The 16823-nt window shown below is 37.1% G+C and overlaps 3 protein-coding genes across 3 annotated transcripts in view; 1 reads left to right on the top strand and 2 right to left on the bottom strand.

Annotated features, from left to right (window-relative positions):
* The window catches only part of LOC136753943 (vomeronasal type-2 receptor 1-like), a 35379-nt gene extending 28319 nt beyond the window's left edge, over nucleotides 1–7060 (top strand). The window contains exons 5-10 of the mRNA XM_066710320.1: nucleotides 3813–4104; nucleotides 4444–4826; nucleotides 4878–5274; nucleotides 5393–5620; nucleotides 5897–6020; nucleotides 6147–7060. Of these exons, the coding sequence (XP_066566417.1) occupies nucleotides 3813–4104; nucleotides 4444–4826; nucleotides 4878–5274; nucleotides 5393–5620; nucleotides 5897–6020; nucleotides 6147–7060 (2338 nt within the window). The remainder of the gene's footprint in view (nucleotides 1–3812; nucleotides 4105–4443; nucleotides 4827–4877; nucleotides 5275–5392; nucleotides 5621–5896; nucleotides 6021–6146) is intronic.
* A 1547-nt stretch (nucleotides 7061–8607) lies between these two features.
* Nucleotides 8608–12486, bottom strand: LOC136753942 (extracellular calcium-sensing receptor-like). Its single transcript, XM_066710319.1, has 6 exons — nucleotides 12281–12486; nucleotides 11670–11949; nucleotides 10601–11428; nucleotides 10131–10358; nucleotides 9738–9861; nucleotides 8608–9527 (listed from the first exon to the last, which is right to left on the bottom strand). The coding sequence occupies exons 1-6, from the start codon at nucleotides 12484–12486 to the stop codon at nucleotides 8608–8610; spliced, it is 2586 nt and encodes an 861-aa protein (XP_066566416.1).
* Nucleotides 12487–13483: 997 nt separating this feature from the next.
* LOC136753941 (extracellular calcium-sensing receptor-like) lies at nucleotides 13484–16362 on the bottom strand. The gene is made up of 4 exons (XM_066710318.1): nucleotides 15880–16362; nucleotides 15245–15466; nucleotides 14827–14950; nucleotides 13484–14397 (listed from the first exon to the last, which is right to left on the bottom strand). The coding sequence occupies exons 1-4, from the start codon at nucleotides 16360–16362 to the stop codon at nucleotides 13484–13486; spliced, it is 1743 nt and encodes a 580-aa protein (XP_066566415.1).
* Nucleotides 16363–16823: the final 461 nt, after the last annotated feature.

Genomic DNA, 16823 nt, shown 5'->3' with positions numbered 1-16823 from the left:
AAGCCATCCGGGTACGTTTACCATACTACAAATTAATACACCAAACAGCCATAACATTATGACCACTGACAGGTGAAGTGAATGACAATGATATTCTCGTTATCATGGCACCTGTCAGTGGGTGGGATATATAAAGCAGCAAGTGAACATTTTGTCCTCAAAGTTGATGTGATAGAAGCAGGAAAAATGGGCAAGCGTAAGGATCTGAGCGACTTTGACAAGGGCCAAATTGTGCTGGCTAGACGACTGGGTCAGAGCATCTCCAAAACTGCAGCTCTTGTGGGGTGTTCCCGGTCTGCAGTGGTCAGTACCTATCAAAAGTGGTCCAAGGAAGGAAAAGCGGTGAACCGGCGACAGGGTCATGGGCGGCCAAGGCTCACTGATACATGTGGGGAGTGAAGGCTGGCCCATGTGGTCCGATCCAACAGACGAGCTACTGTAGCTCAAATTGCTGAAAAAGTTTATGCTGGTTCTGAAAGAAAGGTGTCAGAACACACAGTGCTTTGTTGCGTCTAGGGCTGCGTAGCCGCAGACCAGTCAGGGTGCCCACGCTGACCCCTGTCCACTGCCGAAAGCACCTACAATGGGCACGTCAGCATCAGAACTGGACCACAGAGCAATGGAAGAAGGTGGCCTGGTCTGATGAATCACGAGTTCAAGGTGTTGACTTGGCCTCCAAATTCCCCAGATCTCAATCAAATCGAGCATCTGTGGGATGTGCTGGACAAACAAGTCCGATCCATGGAGGCCCCACCTCGCAACTTACAGGACTTAAAGGATCTGCTGCTAACGTCTTGGTGCCAGATACCACAGCTCACCTTCAGAGGTCTAGTGGAGTCCATGCCACACCGAGTCAGGGCTGTTTTGGCGGCAAAAGGGGGACCTACACAATATTAGGCAGGTGGTCATAAAGTTATGGCTGATCAGTGTATACTACATCCAATATGCAAACTGCATACTACTGAAATGTTGGTATGTAGTATGTGTAGTACGGTAGTATGCGGTTTCGAATACAGCTTGTGATTTTAATCCCCTCACCGGCTGATGTACTTCCACCTCACCAAAATAAATAAAACCACGTGCCCATTTCACTTGACAATGTCATGACTGGCATTGTTAAATCCTCATCGATTGTTCCTACAATCAATCTCTGCCTGTGAACTTTGTGACATATTTTAAGAATGAGCTTTTCACCTGCATACAAATGAAATGTTTGCATTGCCCTCCCCTTTTTTATATCAATATCCCAGATAGCATCTCAAATCCTCTGTGGCAGCAAAGTATATTTGCTCAGTGCTTTACAATGATCTTAATTAAGGTTACTGTACAACAGGAGTTTCAAAAGTGTTCTGGATGAGAGACCCCTTTCCACACCACTAATTTATCAGGAACCTCTCTACCTGCCATAAAGCAAGCTTAAATATAGTAATTATAACACTAACATGTTCAAGAAAACATTCTAATCAGAACAGTGTTCTTTCAATTAATCAGGAAAGGGATTCAAATAATTTCAAGCTGTATAGTTTGTCTGTGTGGGATTTTTGACCTGGTCAATTCTGAGGGGCTGCTGGATAGTCTTTAAAAACCCCTACACTGAAAAAAAATAATTGTGGGTCAAGTAAATTATACATATTTAATATTCTTAAATATTATTTAAAACATTGTTTTTGTTACTTTTACTTAAATCACTTAAGTAAGACAAACTTAAGTTGTGACAGATCAGAATTACTTAAAATATTTACGTTTGAACAAAAGTTAGTAAAATTAAAAATTATTCTAAATAAGTAATGTTTAATTAACTTATTTCAGTTTTCCCAGCTAAATTAGTTACTTGAGCCATGTAAATTGCTTGGTTTGATACCCAGAATCCATTGCGTTCATGAATGTTGCTACCTTATTAATGCTTACTTCATTATTTCACTGAAACAGACTAATAAAATTCAACATTTTAAGCAATGAACACTTTATTGTGGCGTAGATGTTGAGTAAAAATGTATAATTTAAATTCAGTTATTATAGTCTAATTATAGTGTGGCGGTCATAGAAAGCCAGAGCTGCCCAGGGTCATTAATATGCAGGTGCACCCGCAGGGGATGCTGGGAGATAGACTAAAATTGGTCAGTCCAGTTTATTGACCGTTATAAGTGTATTTCTGTGTATCACTGTTGTGTGGTTTACCTGTCTGTGTCCCATTGTGTTATGCCTACACTTATGTTCCACAGTGACTTTAAGTGTTTGGGCTGAGAATAGCCCCCCTATTTTATACAGAGTTTAGCAGTTCTATGTGCTGCCTGTAGAGTGTAAGTGCATGTAATAAATAATAATAATAATAATAATAATAATAATAATAATAATAATAATAATAATAATAATAATAATAATGAAAAAAAATGAAAAAAACACGTTCACTCTATCTTTGTGTATGTGTGTGCCTCATAACTATAACCTAGAAGGGTTATGGTCAAGCAAACCATTGACAATAGTAATTAAGTCTGTATATGTTTTAAAAAAATAAAAAAGATGAAAATACTTAATGCATATTTGTTTTAAGTATTTGTAACTTCCATTTATTTTAAGTTGAAGTACCTTCAATTTAAAAAATGTATATTTTCAACTGTTTTTTTTTTTCAGTGTAGGGCTCTTCAGACCATTGCTTTACAGTGCATTCAATGTGAGGAGTCTATTCAAGGTGAAAAAATATTTCTTTAAATACTGTTTTCATTCAATAAAAAGGCCATGAATGTGAATATAATTTTACATCCCTACTTAATTATTTTAAAAGTGCAGGATATTGAAATAATTGTATCGTACTGCATTTGATGATATTTCTCTGTGTCTCTCTCTATATACATACATACATAATTACAGACATACATACAGATTGATAGATGGAAAGAAAGAAAGAACGATAGATAGATAGATAGGAAAATTACAACTGTACATTACAACTGAAGTAACTGCTTCCTTTGGGGTTTAAGTGATGCAGTTAATTGTGTTCTTTTCATTTGCTCACATGTTCATACTTGCAAGTTCCAATACTTGTTTACATTGCCTTTTGCTTTAGGTCAAATATGCACTATAAAATAAAGGTTCCCAGTTGTCTTTTCAGAAACTCAATTAATTTTTCTGATTCCCATTTTCACTCTGTCTATATCACTCTGCCTCTCCCTTTCTTTAAATCATGAGGCTTTATTCCTGGCTCTGTTTTTCTTTCATGTTCCGTAAAATGTTGTATCAAGCAGAAGAATCCACTTGCAAGCTTCATGGAAAGTTGGGGTTAAAAAGACTTTACAGAAATGGTGACATAACCGTTGGAGGATTATTCCCTATCCATACCAGAGTAGCTGTACCTGATGAATCATTTAAAAATAAACCTGAACTCTACAAATGTGAAGGGTAAGTGATGCCTCAGGGTGTGTGTATAGATTTTTGTTCAACTTCTGTAACAGATCAAAATACGTAAAATATATAACATGGTAAGCATAGCAACTATATATATATATATATATATATATATATATATATATATATATATATATATATATAATGTATATATATTAATAAGTAGAAGTATATATATATATATATGTTATATATTTTACGTAGTAAGCATAGCAACTATATATATATATATATATATATAAATAAGTAGAAGCATTTCAGCTCACATAAATCATAAAAATAAATTGATAACTTCTTCAAAGAAGAAAACAGTCTAGTGAGTGAAGAGTTCTGTAAAAAAACAAAAAAACAAATCTTAATCAGTTTCAGAACATGTGATGAGAGATAAAGCAAATAAAATGCCCTTGCAGATTATACTTCAGGGGGTATCGCTGGGTCCAGGCAATGATTTTTGCCGTGGAAGAAATCAATAACAACACAGAACTTCTCCCCAACATCACACTGGGTTACACCATCGCTGACACCTGCCTGACACAGCTGAGTACCCTGGGGGCGGCCATGGCGCTTGTGACAGGAGAGAGGGACACCGTGTCTGGCTTGGGTTGTGGGCAAGCTCCAGAGGTCCCAATCATTATTGGGGATGCCAGTTCTTCTGGATCTATGGTTGTTGCCAGAACGCTGGGAGTTTTCTCTATACCCATGGTGAGATGATGTACCTGCAGGTTTTTGTATTTCTTCAACAGAGTATTAAGACCTGTGTCAGGAACTAAATTGCTTTGTTTTAATGTTTAGAGCATATTATCATGGAAATCATGGAGTTACCTATCTGACATTTAAAATGATATTTCAGTTCTGGTAAGACATAACAACATATGAAACTCAGCATTACATTTGGTTGTCAGTATTTTTTCCGTATGCAAAATAAGTACAGTTTAGTGTACTTAACTATGTGTATTTACTGGTAATGGTATTGATATTTGTGAAATGAAAACTTTTAATTTCAGATGCAATGGAGTTGTAAGTAATTTCTCTGTTTTACAGGTGAGCTACTTTGCATCGTGTGCGTGTCTCAGTGACAAAGAAAAGTTCCCAGCATTTTTCAGAACAGTTCCGAGTGATTATTTTCAGGCCAGGGCAATGGCCAAATTACTGAAACTGTTTGGCTGGATGTGGGTTGGAGTGATAGCAGGAGATGATGACTATGGGAAATTTGGAATACAGATATTCCAAGAAGAAGTGAAAAAGTTTGATGTTTGCATTGCTTTCTCTGAAATCATTCCCAAAGTGTATTCTAAGAAGAAAATTGAGAACATTGTCAATACTATAAAGCAGTCTACAGCCAAAGTCATTGTTACTTTTGCAAGTGACACTGATATCTATTTTGTGCTGGAGGAAGTTGTAAGTAAAAACATCACTGATAAACAGTGGGTGGCTACAGAAGCCTGGATTACTTCCTCACTGGTTTCAGCCCCAAGGAATCTGCACTCCCTGGAAGGGACTATAGGCTTTGCACTGAGAAAGGCAGAAATTAAAGGTCTGAAGTCATTCCTGTGCAGAATTCACCCTGAATCAGACCCAGCTGATCCGTTCATCACTGAATTTTGGGAAACAGTGTTTGGTTGCTCTCTGGATCAGAGTATGAGTTCCTCCCCAACATCACTATCATCCAAGCCAAAGTGTACAGGAGTGGAAAACTTAGAAAGCGTCCAAAGCACATATAATGATGTCTCACAATTAAGAGTAACTTACAATGTGTACAAAGCTGTGTACGCAATAGCACATGCTGTTCATGACATGCTTTCCTGTAGCCCTGAAGAAGGTCCTTTCAAGAATGGATCATGCCCAGACATCACTCACCTCCAGCCATGGCAGGTATGAGTCCATCTACAGGATACCAGGCTGAGTTTGACCACAACAACAATAATGCAGATTCAATGTCAAGCTTTAACATATAATTTAATAATTATTTTATATGCATTTCCATCTACAGCTTGTTCACTATTTCAAGAGAGTAAATGCTAAAACCCCTGTAGGGGAGGAGGTATACTTTGATGAGAATGGAGATCCAGTGGCATCGTATGATATTATCAACTGGCAGAGGGAGGCAGACGGCTCAGTGAAATATGTGAAAGTTGGCCAGTTTGATGCAGCAAAGGGATCAGAGAAGGAGTTCAACATTGACGAGGAAAAACTTGTTTGGAGTGGAGGTCAAAGTAAGGTAAGGCTGGACAGGTGTTTTTGTGGAAAGGAAGTAGAATGAAGTCTGCTGGAGGCACTGTAGCCTGTGAGTAGATTGTTTTACAAAAAGAGACAAAGAACTGAATTTTGACACAATAGAATAGAATTATAGTCATATTGGATAACTGACATATTCATAAATTACCACTGAACTTGTGAGATGTACTGACTTTAATGTGGTCCGGGATGTTTTGTTTATAATCGAGTCCACAGGAGCCCTGTCTCAGTGTAACAGGTGTTTGGTTTCACCTCTCAGGTTCCTCGGTCAGTGTGTTCTGAGAGCTGTGCCCCAGGTACATGGAAAGCTGTTCAGAAAGGAAGGCCAGTCTGCTGCTTTGACTGTCTGCCTTGTGCTGATGGAGAAATTAGCAACATCACAGGTACACTGCTACTGAGCAGCTGAACTATCATCTACAGCTGTACCGTTGACATGATGCTGAAACAGAAATACAACACTTTTGTTATCCTTTTCCAAGATTGTAAAGTGTTTGGTGTTGTTTTTTTAGGTGCAGTCGAGTGTGAAAAGTGTCCTACCAATTACTGGTCAAATGCAGAGAAAACAGAGTGTGTTCCAAAAGAAACTGAATACCTGTCTTTTGAAGAGACCATGGGAATTATCTTAGTAGTGATTTCAGTGTGTGGAGCTGCTATTACAGCTTGCATAATCGGCACCTTCTTTTACTTCAGAGACACACCCATTGTGAAGGCCAATAACTCTGAGCTGAGCTTCCTGCTCCTGTTCTCCCTGGTGCTTTGTTTCCTGTGCTCGCTTGCTTTCATTGGCCGGCCCCTGCCCTGGTCCTGCAAGCTGCGCCACACAGCGTTCGGAATCAGCTTTGTCCTCTGTATCTCCTGTGTTCTGAGTAAGACTGTTGTTGTGCTGATGGCTTTTCAGGCCACACTTCCTGGCAGCAATATCATGAGGTATTTTGGTCCTCCACAACAAAGAGCAGGCATTTTCTGCTGCACGCTGGGGCAGGTTCTGATCTGTGTTCTGTGGCTCACGCTGTCGCCACCTTATCCATCACAAGACCTGGGACAGAGTGCCAAAATTATTCTGCAGTGCAGTCTGGGCTCTGTGCTTGGGTTTGCCTGTGTTCTGGGCTACATTGGCTGTTTGGCCTGTGTGTGCTTTATCCTGGCATTTTTAGCCAGGAAGCTTCCAGACAACTTCAATGAAGCAAAGTTCATCACTTTCAGTATGCTCATCTTTTGTGCGGTTTGGATCACTTTCATACCAGCCTATGTTAGTTCTCCAGGAAAGTACACAGTTGCTGTAGAGATATTTGCTATTTTGTCATCCAGCTACAGTCTTCTTGTGTGCATTTTTGTCCCAAAATGTTACATTATTTTGCTGAAGCCTGAGCAGAATACTAAAAAGCAGCTGATGGGCAAAATGCCAGTCAAAAGCAGGAATTAAAGTCTTTGTATATATATTTGTGTTTTAATACCAATGTAAATGTCCCACGTGGAATTGTATGTACTGTATGTTAATTATAGGAAGACACATTCTCAAGTATAGTTTCATACTGGAAACTTACTGCAATACAGCACTTCTATTCATTGAGAATGTTAATCATTAAAATGTAAAATGATATCCAAATTATTCCAAATGCTTATTCCTATAACAATAAGGCTTTAATAAAATATATACTTCTAAGATCTGTCTGAATGTGTGTGTCTGTGATATTTATTTCACACTAATAAAAAAGAAAAAAAGACATTTTCCATTTATCCATCTATTTTCAATTAGTGCTTCATCCAGTACAGGAACACAATCAGGTGGAGCCTAATGCAGCAGACACAGGGCACAAGCTAAGGTGCACCTTGGACATGATTCCAGTCCAAGATATGTTGTTTTGAATTAAATCATGTGGGGCATCATTGTATGAGCAGGTGTTATGTACTGTTACCTGACAGAGGTTTTATTGTGGGGCTTTTGGCATTTCCCTGTGCATCGCTTCCTTTTGGCATTTCCCTGTGCATCGCTTCCTTCCTTGTTCAACTTCTATGTCCTGAAATACCCGTCCCAGAATAACATTTACCATTCATTTATAAGGTTTAATTAATTGGATTTTGAGATAGAGGTAAATTAAAGGGCCAGTAGCTCAGCACTGCTTATTTGGAAATGGCCATAACTAGGCTCATTCAAAAGCTGGAGACCTGTGGTTTTTGGCAGTGGGAGCCTTGAGCCCCTATGGGAGACAGGATTAGAGTAATATGACATATATGCTCAGCCCACCCCTGGGACGATTTGCAAAGGGCAGACTCCAGAGAGTTAAAAAAGCAAACAGTTTGCCTGCTAAATGGGAGTTTCCGTTAACCCTTACCAAATATGATTTTAGGCAATACTTCCACCAATAAATAAAAAATGTTTGATTAATATGTATTGGTTTACAAATAGTTATTGGATTATAATTATAAGGTTATAACTTACATAGTTATAAGGAGTTATAAGGAGTATAATATAGCACCATTAAGAATTTTGGATCTTGGATCTTCATTGATCCTGAGCAAAATATAATATACATATAATATAGACTTAATATACACTTTAATTATGATTTTGACAATATTCATGATTTGATCATATTATTAATTATTTCTTACACTTTTTTCAGGTTTTTCAAATATGTTTTTATTTATTTATTTAGTCACTATGTTAAGCACATGATCTGCATGTCTTCAATTAGTGACATACTCTTGCTCAGTTCTTTTAAAACATTGTACTTTCTTAATCACCTGCCTTTTGCATGTGTGGTTAATAAGACAAATGGGTCAGGAATCTGTAATTGCATACTATTTTGACTGAACTATTTTGCCTTAAACTGTATTATTTGCATAACATTTGCACAATAGATTGGTTCACTTTTACAATTAGGTACATTTGGTATTTTATTTTTGTTAATGTTTTCATAATTTCATAAAGTCGCATTAATATTTTATAAGGAAATAAAATAAACACTGTCATGTCACACTCTTGTTGGTACTAGACTTGCCCATTAAGTGCTTTTTAGTATTCTTCTCTGGTTTCAGTAGTATAATATAACATTTGGGTGCAAAGATGCATAGCAGCACACCAAAACTGGAAGCAAGAATGGCAAATATCTCCACTGCCACAGTGTACTTTCCTGGAGAACTGACATAAGCAGGTATAAACGCTATCCACACTGCACAGAATATCAGCATACTAAAAGTGATATATTTGGCTTCATTAAAATGGTCTGGCAATTTTCTTGCTAGAAAGGCTAAAATGAAACATAGTACAGCCAACAAACCAATGTAGCCAAGAACACAGCAAAAGGCAATAGCAGATCCTAGATTGCATTCAAAGATAATCTTATCATTAAAAAGCTTTGCATTTTCCTGAGGAAATGGGGGGGAAATTCCAAGCCAGAGTGCACAGATTATTATCTGTATGGATGTAAAGAAGAATATGCTTAGCCTCTGTTGTGCTGGACCAAACCATTTAATTATATTATTACCGGGAAGTGTTGCTTTAAATGCCATCAAGACCACCAATGTTTTACCCAGCACGCAGGCAATGCAGAGCACAAATGTGATGCCAAATGCCACATGTTTGAACATGCAGGACCAAGATGAGGGCTCGCCAATAAACAGCAGGGAACAAAGGAAACAGAAGACTAATGCAAACAAAAGGAGGAAGCTGATTTCAGAATTGTTCGCACGGACGATAGGGGTGCTTCTGAAATTAAAGAAAGCCGCAATGATGCATAATGTCAGGCATGCTCCAGAAACTGCCACAGTGGTCAGCACGGTCCCCATGATCTCTCCAAAGGACAGGAACTCAATCGTTTTGAGGACGCAGTCAGTGTTCTTAGAATTAGGCCAGTAATTCCATGGGCACTTTATGCAATCAATTGCATCTATTGGAAAGAAAACACACAAACAAACAAACAAATAAACAACCACATTGACCTAAATCAATACAAACTCAATCAGTTAGTGAGTAAAAGAATATGTATGTCTGCTCAATCAGGTAGGTGTACATACGTACTCTAAGCAATACATCTGCCAGCAGTAAGGCAATATTTTGAAATAATTTTCTTCTCTGATACATTAGAGAAATGATATACCTGTCATGTTGCTGATTTCATCCTGTGCACAAGGTACACAGTCAAAACAGCAGATGGGCTCCCCCTCTCGAAAAGCCTTTCTCGAACCTGGTAGGCAGCTCTCACTGCAGACAGACTTAATAACCTTGAAAAGAGATATTTTACAACCTATAATCTTAATATCTTTACAGTATTGTTTATTGATGTGATTTTCCTATTATGGCATGGCACCTATAGTCAATACTTACAATAAATAATGAAAAAGACGATATTGCCTACCTTTTTACCGTTTTATTTGGGTGTTGTTTTTGCAGCAGTGAACTTTTATAAAGCTGTTATTTTTTATTCGCTATATGGCAATATTAAAAAAATAAACAGAACAATGAATACCAATATTTCCAGATTGTGCCTTACTGTCTTTTGTCCGCCATTCCAGATTATAGCGTCTTCCTGTATAACAAGCTTCTGTCCTGTAGGAGCAGAGCCATCATAGTAGCCTATATCCACATATTGCACCTTGCCGTTTTGGTCTAGCTGCCAATTAATAATATCAAAAGCAGGAAAAGGATTGCCATTTTCATCAAACTGGACTTCATCTCCCATTTGTGTTCGAAATTTGACCCGCTTTAAATTCTGTGTGACCTGCAGGAGAAAAATGATTTTTTGGTTACAAAAGAAAAGCACAGACTACTTTTCCCTTTTCCTTGCAGATTTTAATTATACTTCTCACACTGATATCCATAGACAGGCTCAGTCCTGATCTAGATTGTCTTTACAGATCCAGACTTTTCAAAACTGACTTAAATTAAAAACATGTCTTTGGTCAATCTGAAAATTAATCTAAAACAAATAATATAAACATGGTCAATAAAAGCTATAAATACCTCCCAAGGTGTTATATTTTCAATGGCAAAACATGTCTCATTCTGCATTTCATTTTCACAGTGCCTTATGTTGTGAAGTGCATGGGCAATTGCATAAACACCTTTGTAAGTATTGTATGTTACACGTAGTTGGGATATGTCAGTGTAAATATTTTCAATTGATCTCAGATCCTCCAAACCAGTGCATCTCTTCTCAGCTTTAAGAGAGTCTGAATTGTCAGTCTTGTTAGCAGCAGTATTGTACGTGCATTCAAAAGTGGTTTCCCAGAACTCCTTGATGTAAATATTTCCAGGATAATCTGAGGGATGAATCCTTAGCAGAAATTCTTTAAAGCCTTCAATATTTGCTCTTTGGATCCCCAATCCCAGCAAACCCCCAAGGACACCAAACTTTTCTTTGGTTGAGAGCAGGCCTGCCGTAGACCAGCTTTCACTGGCCAGCCACACGATCCCAGTGACATTGTGTTCCACCAGTTCATTAACTAGTATGTATATGTCGATTTCTGTTGCAAATACCAGAATCACTTTTACTTGGGTTTCTTTAATAAGCTCAACATGCGTCAGTATTTTTTCCTTTGTGTAAACGGCCGGGAAGAATTCTGCAAAAGCAACACAGACATCGATGCCTTCCACTTCTTTCAAGAAGGACTGGATTCCATACTGGCCGTATGCATCATCAGACCCGAAAGCTCCCAGCCAAGTCCAGCCAAAATACCTCACGACTTCCGCCCAGGCTTTCACTTGGAAATAATCACTGGGAATTGTCCGAAAGAATGTAGGAAATTCACGCCTATTACTTAGACATGCACAAGAAGAGAAATAACTGATCTGCAGATAGAGGAATGATACTTTTTGAAACCCCTTTTCCTGTAAAAAAAACACATTTAGGCTATCCACTTAAAAATAAAGAAATTGATTGATACATATAACAATTGTTTAATGTGAATCTTCTTTGCCAAAAACATCAGTCTACTACTACTACTACTACTACTACTACTACTACTACTACTACTAATAATAATAATAATAATAATAATAATAATAATAATAATAACAATAACAATAATACCTGTGGAATTCCAAAGGGACCGAGCAGCCTTGCTATTGTAATTGACTGAGTAGACCCAGAACAGCCAATAACTGCGACAAGGGGAGATTTCTCTGTGCAGGCGAGGTCTGGGAGAGATTCATCTCGGCCATTGACCAGAGTTAGCGACGCCCGGAGAGCCTCCGGTGGGTTAGCGCAGGAGTCGTGAATCCTGAAGCCCAACTTCACGTTAGGGAGCAGGCTCTTGTCCCGATTGATCTCCTCTATCGCGAAAATCATCCCCTGTGCCCAACGCAAAGCCCTCAGAAAGAAACTTTGAATAATAATAATAATAATAATAATAATAATAATAATAATAATAATAATAAATTATATGTGAATATTTTTAATTATTATCAAGTTAAAGAAAACAAGAATGTGTGTATTTTAGACTGTATGACTGATTATTTCAAACGTTGTATTCAGTGTTTCTATTCACCGACTTATCGTTTGGTATTGTCCATGAAATAATGCGTTTAATCATGTTCAAGGTGTTATGTATACTTGTATTTGTGTAGATCAGTATGATTGTTTGTATGAATTACAGGATAACAAACGGGCTGTTTGTAAGTCTCTGAGCATGTCTCACTCACTTGACGCATCCAGGGTTCTTGGGTCCGGTTCTGTAAGACATTTCCCGCACCGCTCCTTTGTAATGCAGAGTGAAAACCCCACCGATTATAACATCTCCATCTTGGGCCAAAGCCGGCGGAGTAAAGTCTCCCCGCAGCAGACAGGCGGGGCCGGCAAAAGCGACCTGCACCGCATACAGGGTGCACAGGCCAAAGCACACTACCATGGCCAGCTGAGCAGTGTGATCTCAGCAGTGAGTTGGGTGGTTGCTTTTTTTATATATATATACCAGGTCACTATCGGTTTATTCCAACTGGGAATATATGCAGAAATATGACAATATGTGATTTAAAACCAATCTAATTGCCCCGGTGGGACAAGAAAGCAACCCACGTGACTAGACGCACCCCTTTGGCCAGGTGGGGTGTTTTGTTCTGTCGTTATTGTTTATAGTCTACCTATTGTGTTGTATTCTCTCTATGTAAAAATATCTTATGGCTTATGGAAAGAGAGAGAGAGATCTGGAACTGACCTTCATTGTATGTGGGGTTCTTCATTTACAAACACACACACACACACACACACACACACATACACACACACACACATATATATATATATATATATATATATATATATATATATATATATATGCATTAGTGTAGCATTAGAAAAATAAATTGCAGCGAATTTAAAAGTGTGACCGCAACAGGACGACTCTCGTATTACTATCAATCAATCAATACATTTCTATTTGTATAGCGTCCTTCGCAGGGTAGCCACAGCTTTGCAGATTGATAAACATACTACAATAAAACGAAAAATTAAATACATAAACCTTTAACATTTTAAATGAACTAAAATAAAGGATGCCTCTCCAACTTCAAACCAGCTCCATACCTGCACGAGTCATTAATGTTTCAATATATATCAAACATATTTAAAAACCTGTAATAAAACTATTTATACATGGAATGGTCAGTGACGATTAATAAATGAATACATACAATTGCAAATGTGGATTAGTCTGAGATGTTTTATAGTATATTTGTTTTACATGAAAGCAAATATAATAATAATAATAATAATAATAATAATAATAATAATAATAATAATAATAATAATAATAATATACCATCAACTGAAGATTCCAGGATTGTTCTTCTGCATTCTAAAACCTTGAATATGAACAGTAACTTTTAATACAATGATTATTGGGTAAATCACAGTCGCTTGGAAGGCATTTTTCCCATTAAATGTTTTCTTGTGTTTTTCTCAGGCTTCAGCAAAATAATGTAACATTTAGGTGCAAAAATGCAAAAGAGAAGGCCAAACGCTGAAGACAAAATTGCAAAGACTTCAACTGCAGATGCATGTTTACCTGGTGAACTCACATATGCTGGGATGAAGGTTAGCCACACTGCACAAAATATCAGCATGCTAAAAGTAATAAACTTTGCCTCATTGAAATTGTCAGGTAGTTTCCTTGCTAAGAAAGCCAGGACCAAACAGGTAGCTGAGAGAAGCCCTATGTAGCCTAGTACTGTGTAAAATGCAATTTCTGATCCTGTGTTGCATTCCAAAATGATCCTTCCATTATGGATTTTTATTTTTTTGTCAGGGAATGGGGGATTCAAGCTAAGCCAAAGCACACAGATTATAATTTGTATGGCTGTGCAAAAACACACTATGATTCTTTGCTGTACTGGCCCACATATTTTTGCAATGTTATTATTAGGGAGAGTTGCTCTGAAAGCTGTAACTACAACTATTGTTTTTCCCAACACACAGGACATGCAGAGAGCAAACGTTATTCCAAAGGCAGTGTGACGCAACATACAGGACCAGGCTGTTGGCTTCCCAATAAAGGTAAGGGGGCAGAGAAAGCACAGTAGCAAAGAGAACAGCAGGAGAGAGCTGATTTCAGAGTTGTTGGCTTTTACAATGGGTGTGCTTTTAAAGTGAATGAAGACTGATGTGGTAGCTAATGTCAGGCAGAGTCCACACAGTGACACTGTAGCTAATGTTATTCCCAAGACTTCATCATAGGAAAGAAAGTCAATTTCTTTGAGGATGCAACTGTCCTTTACATCATTGGACCAGTAGTCCCGTGGACATTGAATGCACTCGACTGCATCTAAATAAAGAAAATAATTGAAAGAAGATATCAAAATGGAATTTGTAAGATATGTATTGATTAGTTTTTAAAATTCTAGAAATGTAGGGTGAAGACACCTACGATTAATTCAAGAGAACAACTTCCACTTTTAATTGCTGATGTCTTTAATGGTACATGTATTTCTATTTAACCTTCCCCTTGTGATTTCGATTTCTGTTTTGAAAATCAACATTTAAACAAACAAACCCACACAAGTCTTTCAGTACAGTGCATATTAATTATTGTATGTGGTTATGCTATGTAAACTGGCTATGTTTTGTAATTAACACTGCCCCTAGTGTGAATAAACACCTTTCTGTCTCTCTTAAATCACATTAAACATACACATACTACTTAAGACAAATTCTCTCTTTGTGCCTAATTGCAGAATATTGAAGTTGAACATACCTGTTGTGTTGGCTATTGTCCCACCATCACAGGGAACACAGTCAAAACAACAGATGGGCTGGTCTTTTTTGGTTGCTTTTCTTTTTCCAATGGGGCAGCTATCAGAGCACACAGATTTTGGAACCTTATTTGGAAATATATATATACCTTTAACAATGTGTTAAAAGGCACAACACACAGTTGGTTTGTTTAAATATGTTTTAAAGGTTTGTGACTGTCATTACTTGCACAATTAAGGACAATTCCCAACTTGAGATGACAAGATTTGCAAGTGGGGTAAAGTGGGGATACATTCTGGGAACAGTCACTGGCCATATTTTCTTTGTCTGAGAAATTAACGTACATAATGCTATGAGAAGTTATATATTTTTAAAGGCAAAACCTTTGCTGTGCAAAAAGTAATACAAACTGTGCTTACTGTTTTCCCAGTATTCCATACAATGCTATTCTCCTGAATCACTAGCTGGTTTTCTGGGTCTTTTGATGCATCAAAATAACCGACTGTCACGTGTCTGACTACTCCTTCCTTGAGTTGCCAATTTATTATATCATATGCAGCTGGAGGATTTCCATTTTCATCAACGTAAACTTCATCTCCAAATTGGTTTGTAAATTTAATTCTTTTTAGATGTTCATTGACCTTGAAGATGTGAAAGAAGAAATACTTTCATGTTAGGATGCATATCAAGTATTGAACATATCATGACATTTAGGTTTAGTAGATTGCACATGTAATTCAACTGCCAATTTTTCAGAGAGTGAGATTACAACGTGATTGTATTCATTGGAAAAACAAATAAATAAACCAAACACAATAACAATAACAACAAAAAATGATTTAACCTGGAGTCATACATTCATTTTATTTAATTACATTCTAATATTTTTGTAATCAGATATCACTTGTTTTTCAAATAAACATTATTCATTTAAACTGACTTAATAATTAAAATGTAATAATAATAATAATAATAATAATAATAATAATAATAATAATAATAATAATAAAATAAACACTTACACATCCATCTACATTTAACACAATTGTCTCACCTGCCATGGTTGTATTCTAGAAAGATCCCTACATAATTCAGCTGCTTTACTGCCATCTTTTTCACAAAAAAGCAAACTATGAAGTGCATGTGCAATGGCATATACTGCTTTGTATATAGTATATGCCACCCTTAGTTGACTGACATCAAAAAAAGCATTTTCTATTTGATCTAGTCTCTCGTTTCCTGTACATATGTTAGTTTTAGAAACAGTTGGATTGGAAAGCTCCTTCTTGAAATGCAGGGTGCAGCCAAACATAGTTTCCCAAAACACAGTTGTCAAACTATTGCTGGGGTCAAGTGAAGGGCGTATGTTTAAGAGAAATTCCTTCATTTCTGGAAGTGCCATTTTGCGAGTCACAAATCCTATTGAGCCACCAAAAGATTGAAAGATTTCTTTAGTAGATGTAATTGTTGCTGTTATCCATGTTTCACTTGCTATCCACTGTATGCCCGTTATGTTCTGTGCAATTACTTCCTGCATTAATGGGTATACATCACGTTCTGTAGCAAATGCAAGTATGACTTTCACTGTGGACGCCTTAATGGTTTCTACTACACGAAGCAGTTTACTCCTCGGATATGTCCTTAAAATTGTCTCAGAAAAAGCAATGCATACTCCATATTTCTGAACTTCTTCAGTAAAAGCTTGTACCCCATATCTTCCATATTCATTATCACCTTTGATAGTTGCAATCCAAGTCCATTCAAATTTCTTTACAAGCATAGCCAAAGCTTTGGCCTGATACAAAGCAAAGTAGCTGACCTAAGCAAGAACAAATATAGTATTCACATAACTGAACACACACAAAGTGGACTTCAGTTTTTTTCATATAAATACACAAATAAGCTAAATCTATTAAAATAACGATCTCTGTAAAACATGTAATGGAGATTTTACATATGTTGTTATAATATTATATATATAGAGAGAAATAAAACCCT

The sequence above is a fragment of the Amia ocellicauda genome, chromosome 7, assembly GCF_036373705.1.
Source record: "Amia ocellicauda isolate fAmiCal2 chromosome 7, fAmiCal2.hap1, whole genome shotgun sequence".
Lineage (NCBI taxonomy): Eukaryota > Metazoa > Chordata > Actinopteri > Amiiformes > Amiidae > Amia > Amia ocellicauda.
This window is presented reverse-complemented; position numbering and strand designations above follow the sequence as displayed.

What these genes read in the sequence shown, in the direction of transcription:
- LOC136753942 (XM_066710319.1), bottom strand. Translation starts at nt 12,486, where the DNA reads ATGGTAGTGTGCTTTGGCCTGTGCACCCTGTATGCGGTGCAGGTCGCT. An exon ending in AAGAACCCTGGATGCGTCAA is followed by an intron (nt 11,950 to 12,280) that starts GTGAGTGAGACA and finishes TTTCTTTCTGAG; the next exon opens with GGCTTTGCGTTGGGCACAGG. An exon ending in GTCCCTTTGGAATTCCACAG is followed by an intron (nt 11,429 to 11,669) that starts GTATTATTGTTA and finishes CTCTATCTGCAG; the next exon opens with ATCAGTTATTTCTCTTCTTG.
- LOC136753941 (XM_066710318.1), bottom strand. Translation starts at nt 16,362, where the DNA reads ATGCAGGAAGTAATTGCACAGAACATAACGGGCATACAGTGGATAGCA. An exon ending in CTAGAATACAACCATGGCAG is followed by an intron (nt 15,467 to 15,879) that starts GTGAGACAATTG and finishes CACATCTTCAAG; the next exon opens with GTCAATGAACATCTAAAAAG. An exon ending in GACAATAGCCAACACAACAG is followed by an intron (nt 14,398 to 14,826) that starts GTATGTTCAACT and finishes TTCTTTATTTAG; the next exon opens with ATGCAGTCGAGTGCATTCAA.